Here is a 16089-nt window from a genome sequence, read left to right as displayed (position 1 = left end):
CTTCCACTTCTTACTATCACGTTCCTAAGCACACAGATACGGAGGCAGGCGCTGTAGTATAGACTTAAGGCAGACGACCTCCAAGTGACCGCGCTCTTGCTACCCTAAGCAATATATTGACTCCTGTTGTTTCCTCGCATTTCATAGTGACCATATGGACCTGATAGAACAGCGAACCCTTGTGCGAAGTCCATGTTTTTCTTTAAACTTTTTTTCTAAGAGTCGCGGGTGTGCCAGCGAGATGATGCAAGGCTCATTGCTCTTACTTTTTCTAGCCAGTCTGGGATCCACAAGCTCAAGACGCTACACTCCGGACTGGAAGTCCCTGGACACGCGTCCTTCGCCAAGCTGGTTCGATGAAGCCAAGGTCGGCATCTTCCTCCACTGGGGAGTGTTCTCGGTGCCCAGCTTTAAAAGCGAGTGGTTCTGGTCCGAATGGAGCGATAAAGATCCGAAGGTCGTGGAGTTCATGAGACAGAACTACAAGCCCAACTTTACCTACCCGGAGTTTGCGCCCGAGTTCACGGCGCAGTTCTTCGACCCGGACCGTTGGGCGGACCTCTTCTACAAGTCCGGTGCTCGTTACGTGGTGCTGACCAGCAAGCATCATGAAGGTTACACGCTCTGGCCTTCAAGCGTGTCCTGGAACTGGAACGCCGGAGACGTGGGACCCAAGAGGGACCTGGTTGGAGACCTCGCCACGGCCATCAGGAAGAAAGGAGGCGGTGTGCACTTCGGGCTGTACCACTCGCTCTACGAGTGGTTCAATCCGTTGTACCTGGCAGACAAGGCTGCCCGCTGGACGACGAACGACTTTGTCGTCCGAAAGACCATGCCCGAGTTGAGGGAAATTGTCGAAAGGTAAGCCGTGACCATCACATACTTCTTTCTGCCTTACTGTATGGAAATCCGACCTAGTTTAATGTTGGACTCTTTCCAAGAGCGCGTGCCATCTGGTAGCTGCTGCGCCAGTCATTTGAGTCGGCCGTTACCTAGACACGTACTCAGAGTACGTACTAAACTGGATGGTTCGGCGATGACTCGCATCCAATCACACGCTTCACGGCCAAAAAAAATGAAAACCGGCAATGTTGCTTGACGGACTTTTGAAAATGGTCTATTGTACCTGATTTCGTATACATGTAAGGTGAGTGACAGCTTAAAAAACGCACTGCGGAAATTATTATGAGCACACTTCTTGCTTCGTTCTTCGGCGTTCTTGTCGACTGATGCGTTCTTGTCGAATAATAAGACGCCGGAGACTCGCTGGCACCAACCAGAGCCGTATATGTAGAGAGTTTGGCCATTTGTTGCGAAGACGGATGAGGAGGCGGCATTGGTCGAAAGCGAACTGGGCGTGTTCCAGGGCGTCTTCAGAAATTCGGATGTGACCAACCAGAAGCCGGAAATAATACCCTGGCGGTGGTCGGGAGAAACAAACCTGATAACTGCATTGGAGTAACTCTCGATGGCTGAAAATATGGTACACGTGATATTTCAATCACGCTCATCCGAAATGATGGTGGAAGAGCGCGACTAGCGGAACGATCGATATAATCCGTACGCCAAGCGCCGAAAGCCAGGAATCTGCCGTCCGAGCGGTCACACTCTGTCCGCGCAAAACAGAGTTGAGCGGCGCATTCGTTTCTTACATCTTTCTGCATGATCATGATCAAAATAACACGTGAACCCTATTTTCAACCACAAAGAGTTACTACACCTCACTCTTACGCGCTTATTAAAACCCTATACGAACATAGACCTCTGATCAGAACTGTTTCTCGCTACCACTGCTAGGGGATTCTTTTCGGCTTCTAGTTGGTCAAGAGAGCATGCCAAGCCCTCTTTCCGAGTCTGCCGCACGCCCTGGCTCTGCCCGCGCCTCCCATTGACCAAACTCTCTGCCTATACGGCTCTGGCACCAACTATAGACGCTTGTAAACAGCCGCGCTTCGAGAGCTGGTCTGGCCACCGTGGATGGGAAAACGCTTCGTTTGTGCGCTAGTCTGGGAACCTTGGGTACGTCTCAGCAATTGACCCCGTAATTGTGACCTCACCGATCCAAACAAACCGTTGCTACGGGCATTGTTATGGTCGAATTCATGGGACTGGATTTCGCTCCGAAAGAACAGTCGGTCAAGAATCAGACGTGGAATTTGAACGTCTCGAAAGAATAGATATGGGAAGCCCAGATTTCACACTTACCACGACAGGTGTTTGCCGAGAATCGGCTGTTTCTGAAATATCTGTGACAACAACTTGCGGTCCTCAAGACGTCTCAAGATGTCTGCTGCAGACTACGAACGCATGATGAACGCGCACGGAATGACTGAAGTATTACTACTGCAACAGTTTTAGTCGTTTGCACAATGGTACGATTTTGACTTTGTATTTATTTGGAGCCTGGCAAGCCTAAGACAACTCATCAGGTTTATATATACGAATTGTATTTGCGTGCGATATGGGATACTGTCTGACGAAAATCATCACACGCATGGAGATATGCTAAAAATACAGCGAGAAAAGCATCTGTTTAGAACATAATATCAAAGCAGCGTCGGGCCCTCTTTTTGAATTTGCAGTTGACGTGCATTGCAATGAAGAATTGTTTTAACTGTAACATGAGCGGCTCGAGACCCCAAAGTTCGTTCTTCAGGCTCGTGTGTCTTGTACTTGCTTGTGATCATCACACTGAGGAAAAATCCAACTCATTCTTTAGTTTTAAGTAAGACCTCAAATAACGAAGGAGCTGTATATCGCATCCAGCAAGTTATATATCTACGTTACGGGCAGTTCGTTTGATCCCACAAATGTGCAGCGAAGCAACTTCTGTGCTATCAGAATTCCTTGAAACGTGTGCTGGCCTGCACATAGACATTGATATACTTCACGTCGTCGTCGTACGTGATCCGGCTTCACAGTGTTTTCACCTAAAATATTGCGGAAGCAAGCTTCATGGGAAGGCGTTTGCGCGCTGGCGCACCTCGAGCGTCGATCAAAGCTGCGCACTGGCACTCTTCGCTTCCCAAATCCCACAGGAAGTTGATCCCGAGTATAGAAGATTCGTTGATCGTCATTAACTTCATTCAATGCAATCGCGCACTAACTCAGAAAGAACCACTGAACCCACCAAGCCATTGTGTCATCTGCTAGCAAGGCAAAACCGGTTGGGAAACTTTATTACGGGCTTTTGTTGCCGCTTTATAGTACTGCAGCGATAGAAAATGTCTTCAAGATTTGATATTGAGAGAACACAATGCTTACAAAAAAAATGTATATATATATATTTACTTTTTTCTCTGCTAATTCCTAACCTCACGTCGAGCCCCCATGTATTTGTCTATAACAACGTCCCTAGCAAAGGTTCGTTGCTAGGGGCTTTTTTCTCCAAGAAAAGCAAAAGGAAAGCAACCAAAAATTCACATAGAAGGCGCGAACTGCATCCGGAGGTGCACTAAAAGCCCGTTTAGTGGAAACTTCGACGGACAGGCACGAGTCGAAAGTCTCCACCTAACGCACCCAATGCTTGATTATCAGACGATCTATCCACACCGCAGCAAGATGGCGACGCCCAGAAGCCGTAGTTGCAAACGTAGAAAGGTGTGTATCCATGGATCACGCTAAAGTGGACGTGTTGTGTGGAACATCAAAAACGATGATTGAACTGTCCGAGGACGACCTCGGTATTCGCGACTCCAGCGACCTATAGGGGGCACCCCTATCGGGCAAATACGGCGGTAATATGGTGGTCTAAAACAGGTCGTGCTGTGCCAAGTGCCAGCTCAACGCACAACGCTGGGGTATCAGCAAGCAAACGTTGGACCCAAAATGGTTGGCCCCGATTTTTAACCTCCACGTTTCGAACTTGCGGCGACCTGTCGGCGTAAGCGAGCCCCCGATGCTTGAGTTTCTTCGAGGTCTCGTTCACGCGCTTGCGTGGGTTGCGTACAGAGCATCCTGGAAACAAGCTGATACGACAGTGACGACAGAGTTACAGGGACAACTTTTCCATCGCGCAGCCACCCACAACATGCAATCACGGGAGCTACAGAAGACGAGCACAAATCGCGAAAGAACCTGTTCCGGTCAGTTCGGTGTTTTCCCGCTGGGTGCGGTCCGGTTTGCTGGAGTCGCGAATGAAGTGAGCGAATGCGAGTAGGTATACAAATCTCTGAATGCGGATCAGCTGAAGTCTAGACACAGAAGACGCTACACGGTTATGTAACCAACCAAGCAACGTGAAAAGTGCGAGTCACTGGGCTTTTTCTATTTACGATTGGTACAGCAATGATAGAACACGTAGAGAAACATGATGAACGCAACACCATGATGGTGCGCTTTTTATGCTGTCCGATTGATACCATCAGCTCGTAGCGTCAGCTACGTCTGGGTTTAAGGTGAAACGAAGTAGTTTTCTTGTAAAAATATTCGAAGATCAAACTTTCGAGCTTGGTTGGGCGTACTTGCAAATCTGTTGCACTGGAGGTTTAGAGGCGTTTCCCCTGAAGGAGGGAGAATTTAATCATTGCCTTCTACTAAGCTGCCACTGCTGACCTGCATCACGCGCTACACATAGTACATACGCATACCGGTACAGTGTAAAGTTTTTACGTAAGAGTTTCCTACAAGCAGCGACACTCATTAAAGCGCCGACTGCGTGGCGATGCAGGTTTTAGGAAGTGAATGGTGGCGCACAGCAGAAGACTGAACTGAATGACACCATTTTGTTCCAGTGGAATGTTTTTTTGTCATTTATATCGGTTGTCGTTACTTGCAAAAGGAAGTATCAAGGGACTTTAATACAATGCATTGTTCATGTCTAAGTCAATGGGAGCGAAAATCAGTCTTAATATGGCAGTCTGCATGCCGAGCCTTCGCTCTACATTGGGGGGGGGGGGGGGGGGGGGGGGGGGGGTTGATTTACCGTACATCAACGCACTCAGTCATCAAACCTTCTAACTTGTTCTTTATAAACTCATGTAACAAGAATAGGTCAATTTTATGGTTACCTTACTTTACATGTTAGTTATCCTGAAAAAAAAATTGTTAATAACATAGTGTGACTTAAATTATCAATTATACACTCTAAAAAAGTTAACAGTTGAATTTTCCTGTCTAAGAGGACTAAATCACCGCAAACAACTGCAGGATCGCAGCGAATGACGAAGCTAAGAATACCATAAGACTTCAAAAACGCGGTTTACACAGGGAGAACAAGCATGGCGTTTCAATATCTTATTGTCCCTGCGTCTATCGGATTTTACAGGTCTAATGCTATATTTTAGCACCATTTGCCTGGGATACTCCCGTTCTTCGCACGACTGGATACATCTATGTGTTCTTCGGGAAAGGCAACACAAGGGCTTTTTTGGGTTTCTTAGAGTGTATTTTGCTGACATTTTTCTCGACTCTATTAGATGGTGTGCCTAAAACTTCAGCAACTACGAAACGAAAACGCACTATTGCCCGAATAATGGCTCTGGATACAATGCCTTAAACCTCAGACCGTCAGCAAAGTAACATCGTTTTTTGTGTAAGTGATGAGTACCACGAAACGCTTTGAAAATAAGGAACGCACCAAGTACTAGCACGCACGCAGGTACGCTCGAGCATGAACACCCCTGAATTTTCCTCGGAGCAGTTCAATTCATCCACGAGCCGACGGCTCCCATTGATTCCTTGAAGGAAGCATGAATTCTCCGTCCGCGTAGTTAAACTTCTTTCATTAAACGTCACGCGAAAAACGACTTGGAGTTTAAAAACTTCCTGTTGATGTTTCTCTGGGGAATTTTGGAATCAATGACGATTTGGTAACCGTGACTTTTCCTCAACATTGTTGAATTGCCTCATCGAGAGAAACGTTTCCCCTGGTTGTCAACTCACCAAAGTTCTGTGTTCGTACTATTTTGTGAACATCGCAAAACTTGCGACGCTAGTCGTAACCTATGAACGTGTGGGGAAAATTACACACGTTTCTATTTGTACTAATTCAGTGCGCATAAAAAAGCGTATTTTGAAAGAATAAAGGCAGGCAGTGAGTGGAGTAGCCAGCAAACTAGTCATCATGTGGGATTTAGGTGCTTTTTTGTTTTAATAATTAATAATATTTATCGTACACAAATTGTTCTAATAGACCCCCTTCGGAGGTTGAAGAAGAGAAAGTCACATAGCGGACGTGTATTCCATTCGCTCCATTTTTCTCTGCTTACTGCTACTACGTTGCCCATCGCCAGTGAGTATTTTTTTTCTCTCACTTCATCATAAGCAGTTCTTGCTGGCTTGCAAGGTTCTGGCTTGCCCGTTGCGCGGCACTCCAGCCGGCAAGGCATGGAAATTTCAACGTCCTTAGTCGCCGCCATGGCGGAACCGCTCCCGCCTGACGACGAAGAACTTGCCAGCGTTTCGGGCTCAATTGCCGACGACAATCAAGGTGCGTTCCAGGATGTCGTCCGCGGAACAAAGAGACGCTGCCCAAGTCAAGGCTCTGGTTCTAGCGAGCAGACCATCATCACCCAAACCGAGCCCACTGTCGGTCTCGTAGTTCTTTTCACTCCTGTGGACAAAGATGTAAGAATTGACACCATCACTTCGGTTCGCCTCACGTCCACTCTGGAGACGCTCGTGCCTTCGTGCGTTATTGAGGTGCGCTTTAACAGGCGGAAGAATCTCCTAGCGATTGACACGCGGAATGGGCAGACGACACGTACTCTCCTTGGCCAGACCACGCTTTGCGGTATGAAAGTGCGTGCTTTCGAGCCTCGTGGAAAGGCCTCCAGCGTTGGAATTGTCCGCGACATTGACAGCACCCTTTCTGACTCCGCAATACTCGGAGTTTTGCGCTCAACAGTAGGCATCCGCAACGTCCGTCGCATCGGCAAGTCCACTACTATTCGAGTTGAGTTTGCTTCTCCTACACTTCCTGAGCACGTCTACGTCGGCCTGGTTCGACATAGCGTCGACTTGTATGTCAACAACCCCATCCAATGCCACCGATGCGGTTTGTTTGGCCATGTTGCGGCTGTGTGTAAGCGGTCGCTAACTTGCCTCCGATGCGCAGAGCCTCACGCAACTACGGAATGCAAAGGCTCGAGCACTCTTTGCGTCAACTGCAAGAAACCACATGAAACAACATCCCAACAGTGCCCATTCTGGCAAGCTGAGCGCTCCGTGTGTCGCTATCGCTGCGAGAACAATGTGTCTTTCGCAGAAGCACGAGCCCAAGTTGATAAACGTACGGCCGAGCAGGCGGCTCCACGAGCCGAAGCTGCAACAGAGACGACTGTTCCAACTGAAAAATTTCAACGGAGACGGCGTCATTCTCGACGACGCCAGGCGGAACAACCTATTGCAGACAAACAAGACCCGCCATCCACGCTTGTCACCGAAGCCCCGAAGCCAATGGACACAGAGCCTCCGCCTAAGGAAGCACCTGTCCTTGTCTCCTCTGGCGAGAGCAACGTGCGACAGAGCTACAAAGCAGCGCTGCAAAGCAAGCCCCCACCGTCGTCACCACCAGTTCAGGCCGTACCTGTACTCCCGACCACTCAAGCTCCTCTTAGTGTTGGACAGGAGGCGATACCGTCCCTCCCAAATTCAAGCACCCTCACTTCCTCGTTAGGTAGCTTCGTACGCCAAATGCTGGTCATAGCGCGACAGTTTCTCCCGCTTCTACAGTATCCATGGGCAAACCAGCTCCTGAACTTTATCACACTTATAGAGCCCCTGGTCAAAAGTTTTCTGCAATGAAAGTTTTTACTCTGCTCATATTTAATTTTATGGCTTCCTGCCCATCTATCTTACAATGGAACGCCCGCAGCATCACTTCTAAATTGGCAGAGTTGCAGTATTACCTTTCATCTCAGCCGGTACCTATACTTGCAATTTCGGAATGCCGCCTCAGACATGGCTCTCGAATTCAGCCCTATGTCTATTACCCTAGCGCGGCGGCCACACCTAACAGCTCATCACGGGCATCACTCTTTGTTCACTCTAGTGTGCAGCAAGCTGCAGAAGATGTGTCCCATCTGTGTACAGAAACAGCTGAATTTGCAGCATGCACGGTCATATTTCGCTCCTTTAAGATGACCATTGTGTCTGTATATATATGTCCTACTGGTCGCTTTGATGCGAAGTGCATCAGTAGCCTACGTCTTCAATTTCCTGGTCGTCTCCTTATATGCGGAGATTTTAACGCACACCATCCTCTCTGGGGTAGTAAACGTACGACGCCTCGGGGTACGGCTCTCGCAGATGAGATTGAATCAACAGATTTTATTATTCTGAATGACGGCTCCCCTACATTTTTCGGTCATCGCGGAGAACCTAGCGTGCTGGACCTTACTCTCGCTTCTCCAGATCTAGACGTGTACTGGTCGTTGGATGCGGACACACGTGGAAGCGATCACCTTCCAATTTTGATGAATATACCTGAAGTGACCCGCCTCCCACGTCGCCAATACAGTGTAACCAACTGGGACGTGTTTCGCGCAAACTTTCGCTTTCTTGAGCCGTCAGAGGATATATTAAAAGCTATTCCTGCAAGTCTCGTTCAATCCACATATAAAATATCTTTAAGGATATCTCAGCCGTCCCCGGATTTGAAGTTTGTACGCTTACGTGCTGTTCGCCGCCGCACTCAGCGTCGTGCGCGCCGATCTGGCAAGGTCTCCCATTGGATAGACTGTCGTCGTATTACGTCAGCTTTACTCCGCCATACTCGCGTACTTCGCCGTCGACAATTTCGTCAATTTGCTTCGTCACTAACTCCATGTACACCTAAGCCAAAGATCTACAAAGTACTGAGAGGTATGGGCTGCTCTCCAACACCTCGAGATGTGTTCATCGCCCTCAGTCTTAAAACTGGCATTGAATTATCACGACTTGCAGATGATTTTGCGGTGCGCTTCATTGTACCCCAACGCCCTTCTGGATCTTCATATCCTCGATCACTGACTGGTCCTGCACGGAGTCCGGAGAGTATGGATCATCCTTTCACTATGTCGGAACTAGATGCGGCTCTTAGGAAATGCAAACGCCACAGTGCTCCTGGGTCTGATGGCATTACCTACCAAGCATTGCGTAACCTGAGTGACAAGTCACGCGTCGTCTTGCTCGAGCGCTTAAATTTGGCGTGGACTACTGGTATTCTTCCGCAAGAATGGAAGCATGCTGTAGTGACCCCCATTTTAAAACGAGGCAAGCCTTCGTCGGAATTGTCATCGTACCGCCCAATATCCTTGACCTCGTGTGCTGGGAAACTTCTAGAACGCTTGGTGCTTACGCGTCTCCAGTGGTACCTTGACGACATTGAAGCACTGCCACCTGAAATAGCGGGATTCAGAAGTGGACGCTGCACTGCTGACTGTATTGCGAGCCTTACATCAGCGCTGGAAGACGCTCGTTCACGAGGAGACACTGCTTTGGCAGTGTTCCTTGATGTTGAACGAGCTTTTGACTCGGTTCCACATGATGTAGTTCTTGCTTGCTTGAATCACCTTGGCATAACAGGAGGAATGCTAAAATATTTCCAAGAGTTTCTGAGCAACAGGACAATTAGTGTTTGCTTGGGCAAGACTACGGGAGCCGTGCATCCACTGTTGCGTGGGTTACCTCAAGGTAGTTGCCTTAGTCCAGTGCTATTCAACATCGTAATGACGACAATACCTTTATGCATGCATAAATCACCACACCCTAGTGGTATGATCATCTATGCAGATGATATCTGTTTGTGGGCTTCCCATTCTGATCGACGCATTCTACGTCCCTTTATGCAAATATCCCTCGCGCGTGTTGCAAACATGCTAGAAGACCTCGGACTTTCCGTCTCAGCGCAAAAAACAGCTGTGCTCGCTTGTTCCCGCCGCCCCTTTCGTCATGGATTTCCGCGGCTTACTTTATGTGGGACTCGAGTACCGCGCGTGCGTAGCTATCGATACTTGGGGGTCGATCTTGATTCCCGATTATGTTGGCGTCGGCACGTAACGAATCTTGTACGTCAGACGGCGATGACGACATCTCTCATTCGTCGACTTCGTGGACTTGAGTGGGGATCGTCCCCTAAAGCCCTACTATGCGTGCACCGGGCGCTTAACCTTTCCCGCATTCTTTATGCAGCGTCATATTTGCCGCCTACGCGATCTCTATGGGATCAGCTAGAACGATGCCACCGAGCCGGAATAAGAATGGCTCTTGGTTTTCCCTCGTACTCCCGAATCGATGCAACGTGGATTGAAGGCCGAGAGATGCCGGTAGCTTTACACGCTGTGAACCGTGCTCTTAATCATCTCGTTCGGCTTGCTGAGTCGACCAGTGGTGTCTCGCTGTTTACTGACATGCAACAGCGTCACCTTTCACAATATGGCGGTCACTGCACCTCTCTAGTTGAGGCTCTCGGCTTCATACCCTCCGTCCATTCTCCTCCAGTTGACTCCCCGTGGAGCAAGCACCCGTTCACCATCTACGAGGACATCCCGGGTTTCCACGGAAAATCACGACACCCCTGTGTGGTTAGTCGAGCCCTGACAGAGGAGGTGATGACGTCTCGGCATTCCTCGTTTACGGCCATTTATACTGATGGCTCTGTCGACTTCATTCATGATATCGCGTCTGCAGCTTACCACATCCCATCGGAACCCTGCTCATGGTCAGGACGGTTTGACCATGCCGTGTCGTCGACTACAGCTGAGCTGAGTGGAATCCACGCAGCTCTTCTTCACATCACGACGAAACCACCTAATAACTGGCTTCTGGCAACAGACTCTCGGTGTGCGGTGCATAATATCCTCAGCAGCAAAGGCGCCAATCCTGATTTGGTTTGTGAAATAATTAGGCTGGGCCATCTACTTGTCTCCCATGGTTCTAACCTGCGAGTACAGTGGATACCTTCGCACATTGGCTTACCCGGAAATGAGATGGCTGACCATCTGGCCTCAACCGCTCTAAAACTGCCCACTGCGACGTTGAATCTCCCCAGCCACTCTGACCCAAGATTGGCTATTAAGACTTGGATACAACACAAGCATCCCGTTTCCAGTGTGGCGTCTGATGAACCTCCTCCTCCAGCTTGTACGCGTGGCCTAACACGGAAGTTCGCTTCTCTTCTCCACCGCTTAAGAGCAGACTGCGCGTACACGCAAGTGAACCTGCACCGCATCAAAAAAACAACCAGCCCCTTCTGCGACCACTGCGATCAACCAGAAACGCTGACGCATATATTTTTTGAATGTGGACACTACAATACAGAAAGAACCGCCCTTCTAGCTTCACTGAAGAGCCTCGGTGTTTCACCCACCCTCGTGGATATGCTATTCCCCAAGGGTCCATCATCCACGTGCATACGTCTCCGAAAGACTGTGTTCAGCTTCTTGGATGCCTGTGGGCTTCTGGCAAGGCTGTGATGAGTGAGAAAATACGACCGCCGACTTCTCTTTTCGTGCTTGTGTGCCAGTGATAGCTTTTCTCGTGAAGTTTTCTGCAGGAATTTTGTGAACATTCTGTGATGCTCGCGTTCTAGATGTGCCCATTTTCTCATTTTGACTGATTTTTTGCCGACTTTTTATTTTACTTTAATTTGTTAACTTGTGTTTCATCATCCTATATTTCTCATCACCATCTGTTCCCCCCCCCCCCTTTCCCCTGCATTCATTCTCATCAATACTGCAATAACCCAAGCCCGTGAAACTTTTCCACAGCCAGTGAGAAAAACCTCACGTCAGGCAAACACCACCACCACCACCACCACCACCAGACCCCCTTCGAAATACTGCCCTCTGTTGGCAGCTACGGAATCCCTACACAATGGCGTACTAAAACTTCAACGTCACGGCACACTAGAAAAAACTAGAGTTGTGAGAATAGTGGTTCGAATAGAATAGCGCTGCGTCATTCATAGCCTTGACAGTGTAGGGAAAAACCGGTTCTTTCAACACTCAAGAAGCTAGGGATGATGCTGCGCTAGACAATTCGAACAACTATTCGCACAACCCTAGAAAAAACACACCCAGAGAAGAGGTAATGAGAGTAGTGACGTTGCACTTTCGACGCTGTTTGTTTGGCTTGTCGGCTCGTAGTGTTGGCCACGTTCCGACGTTCGCTATTTTATAGAATGGCTTGCACGTTCCTCGATGCTGCTGTTCCGCCTTTGTGCAGATGTTCCGACCTTCTAATAATCGACACGTGACTTTCGAAATTGACATCAACACATTACAAATTAAACTGCCTTGTTTATACAGTATATTAGTAAGGTTTTCTGGCTTTATTAAATTCACACCAATACCCCTGAAAAGGATCGGCTGACTCTACTATTTACATGTCGCCATGCCCATTCTCGCATTCCATCTTGTCTGCACTAAAGTCATTATTTACGTCTCAAGGACTGTTTTGAAGTAACAACTGCAGAGTTACATGCTTTCATCGCCCCAAACCAGTTAGCTTAGTGCAAAAAGGCGCTTCATCTTGAGGCCCTCACTAAACAGTTGAGCATTTTGAACGAGTGAGGTGTTCTCTTTTGCCCTGTGGTCATCATGCACAGCCGAAGCGTACCGTAATATCCCTAGAGATGCCCCACCCCCGAAATATAACCCACTCTTATTTTTGGCATGATTTTCTATTTTCACAAAAACACCGAAATATAGCCTACTTTTAGTAAGTATAGGGCCCTGGCCAATGGTTACCTCGGCTGAAATCATGTTACTTAGCCAAGGAGGTACATAAAAGAAAAATTGCTGACTGCGAAGGACAGTCATCTTAAGTTCATCAGCCCTCCTTGATATCTCAAGTTTTGCCCGTCACAAAAAAAATAAAGAGCTAATATTTATTCAACTTCATTTATTACGCACCGAAAGTTAGCCCACTCCTTATTTTCACCCGATTTGCTTTCTATTTTAGGTGGGTTATTTCTCGGGATAGTAAGGTACGTAATTCCAGAACGTCATCAATTGCAATTTGTACAGAAGGAAGTACAACGGAAGTTTGGTGCTTTGTTTTTGCCGTCCCATTTTCCATTTGCGCCAGGGTTTTTCAATCTTAAACCAGCTCGCCCGCACTCTCACTTTAGTTTAACACCTTCAGTAGTTTGTATCCTTCTAAATAGTGACTATAGTTAATGACAGCCTAAGGAACGCTAGCGAGTCCGAAGCTTCTTATTATAGTCCCACAGCTAATTACAAGAACGCTGAAGAAAAAAATCACGACGTAAAAAGCATAAATATATTAAACCTCACCCTGCGTCTCTTCGGCTGTCAGCGACTATAGAGTGATGTTCATTGTCACGAACGTCCTCATGCAAAAATTAAACTGCAGGTACAAACCCGATGTGATCTGGTCCGACGGCGACTGGGAGGCCAACGACACTTACTGGAACAGTACCGAGTTCCTCGCCTGGTTGTACAACGACAGTCCCGTCAAGTCGAGCGTCGTGGTCAACGATCGCTGGGGAATCGGCATTCCCTGCCATCACGGTGACTTCTACAACTGCAAGGACCGCTACAACCCGGGAATCCTGCTGAAGCACAAGTGGGAAAACGCCATGACCATCGACAAGCACTCGTGGGGATACCGGAGGAACGCCAATCTGAGCGACTACCTCAGCATCGAGCAACTAATCGAGAAACTGGCTTCAACCGTGAGCTGCAACGGCAACATTCTCATCAACGTCGGGCCGACCAAAGACGGCGTCATCGAACCCGTCTTCGAAGAGAGACTGCTTCAGCTAGGCAGATGGCTGGGTGTGAACGGAGAGGCCGTCTACGGCTCGAAGCCCTGGAAGCACCAGAACGACACACTCACTCCGGGCATCTGGTACACGACCAACAAGGACATGGACGTGGTCTACGTGTTCGTCCTCAATTGGCCTAAATTCAACAAGTTGACGCTGGAGTCTCTAGTTCTTTCCCAGAAAGCGAGGATTACCATGTTGGGTCTTAACGATGGCCTGTTTCAGTGGGATCATACTGGAGGGAGCGACGATTCCTCCCGGAGAACAGTGACGATCCTGTTCCCACCCCTTACGCCAGACCTTCTGCCAACTCCATGGGCTTGGGTGCTTAAAGTCGAAGGGGCGCTCTAGAGAGGGCACCATCTGGAAAATGCGTTTGATGCAGAAAATGTCGGACGTCTTGTTAACTGCTTTCATTGCCTCAAATCTGAGTTTGTTTCAATGTCATGTTGTATAAGGCTAGCTTCCTTTTGTTTACATAGCTCACACTTGATGTCATCGCATTGTGCTGGCAGTCATTCTAGCTTGCTCTTGCCTAGGTAACCAAATTAGATAGAGTCAAATGTGGGATAAAAACGTGCTCAGCAACAAGGCCACCTCAATGGCCTCTTGTGTAACGTAAGTGCAGGACACATGTCAACGTCACCAGATTTACCTCAGTTATGGAACTCGCGCAGAGGAAGAACCCCCCCCCCCCCCCCCGCCCTTTCACTCTGCTCAGCCCGCCTCCCGTTATAGCCTTCAATCGTTTGAAGCACCATCTAGATTTTCGTTTCAAAACTGTGTTCGATTGAGAATGATGAAACGACATATAGACGGGGATGTGCTTCGAAACATAAATATGTAAAAGAATACATTGCAGATGCCATAGCAGGTGACTGTGGCGCGTCGAACGATATGGCAGGCAAGCGATGGAGGGAACTGTTCGTGGAAGCAGCCTACGGGCAGTTCCGTAACTGTGCTAATCCAGTAAAGTTGGAACGTATAGTGGCCGCCATAGTTGTGTGTGTCGCTGTCGATCGCGTGCTAAAAGCGAGCCTTCACCAGACTCATTTCATGTCGTCGAAGCAATAGACCCTTTTCAAAAGTCCATCAAGCAAAACTGAACGTCGCCATTGCTTAGACACGAAGCGTGTGATTGGATCCGAGTGCTTGTCCGCAATACATGCACAGAGTGCGTGCCCAAACAATGGCGGACTCGGATAGTTGTCGCGGCAGCTGCTAGATGGCGCGCACTTAAAGTGTCAATTATGCTCGGCAGACTCTATGTGGCTTTACTCACAGATCGTGCTGATGACGACATGGGAATACTTTTTATTGGTAAGTGTATCTATATAGATGTTTGCATGCAGCCCCGCTTCAAAAGCTAGTCTGACCATTAATTAAAATACGGCAACCAACCAATTCCTAAACATGTAGGGGCCCTACGTTTCGAACCGACTCGGTTCTTCGTTATAAGATCCCTTGTGCAGATTGTCCAGCCACTTACATCGGCGAGACAAAGAATTTTAATGAAAGAATACGCCAACACAAAAACGACGTTCGCAAGCTCGACCACGAGCGCAGCGCAGTCGCCGAGCACTGCGAAGTCAAAGACCACCGGATTGACTCCGACAACACCAGCATTATCGATGCAGAGACTAACAACCGACATAGGCTTTTCGTCGAGTCCTGGCATATTCAAACGACGCCAGGCAACATAAATAGGTGCCTTGGTGCTTTACCAACGGTGTATGTGAACGGGCTTCGCCATATTCATGAAAGAAGAGGATAGAGAAATGCGCCACATCCCTGAGAAAAGAAAAAGAAGATCGAAAAACGTCGCTCCTCAACGGCCACAGTCGCCCCCACTGATCTCAATGACAATTGCTGGATCGCGCTTGCCGCTCCCGCAAGTGAAGCCACCGGGCTTCACTCGCTTGGGATACGATTTGCCGTTTTTGCTAGCCTTTGCTGCGGTTTTCCAGCGTGCTGACGACACGTTTTCTACTCGTTCGTCGTCATTCGCCGAAGAAGTGTTTTGAAGACTCTGTGTATTGTTGAGACTTGCCGTTGTGAACACGTGGAAAATTTTACGAAAGTGCAGTGTCGCAGGAAAAAGGCACAACGCGTCGAAAGGAAGGGCTGGCGGCGTGTTCAAAGCTTCCTTGGCACGCCGAAGTGCCGTGTCTCTGTGCCTTCGCGCGCTTGGATACCGACCAAGAACCGACGCCGTGTGAATGTGTTTAGCGAGTGCAATGTGCGTGAAGCCGTATCAAAAGGTACAACTCGTCGAAAACGTGTCGCCGGTGTCGCGGCGTGATCAAAGCTTCCTTGGCACGCCGAGTGATGCATCTTTGTGCCTTCGCACACTTGGATACCGGTCAAGAATTGAC

General features: G+C 48.5%; 1 protein-coding gene across 1 annotated transcript; it reads left to right on the top strand.

Annotated features, from left to right (window-relative positions):
• Positions 1-275: 275 nt before the first annotated feature.
• LOC121834705 (alpha-L-fucosidase-like) lies at positions 276-15088 on the top strand (the record flags this gene model as incomplete). Its single annotated transcript, XM_042288439.1, is given in 2 exon segments — positions 276-861; positions 13300-15088. Coding segments are annotated over 2 exon segments (1352 nt in total), but the record flags the coding sequence as incomplete, so codon positions are not given.
• Positions 15089-16089: the final 1001 nt, after the last annotated feature.

Source organism: Ixodes scapularis, unplaced genomic scaffold (assembly GCF_016920785.2).
Source record: "Ixodes scapularis isolate PalLabHiFi unplaced genomic scaffold, ASM1692078v2 ptg004177l_1__unscaffolded, whole genome shotgun sequence".
NCBI lineage: Eukaryota > Metazoa > Arthropoda > Arachnida > Ixodida > Ixodidae > Ixodes > Ixodes scapularis.
Note: the sequence above shows the minus strand (reverse complement) of the source record. Positions and strands in the feature narration are given on the sequence as shown.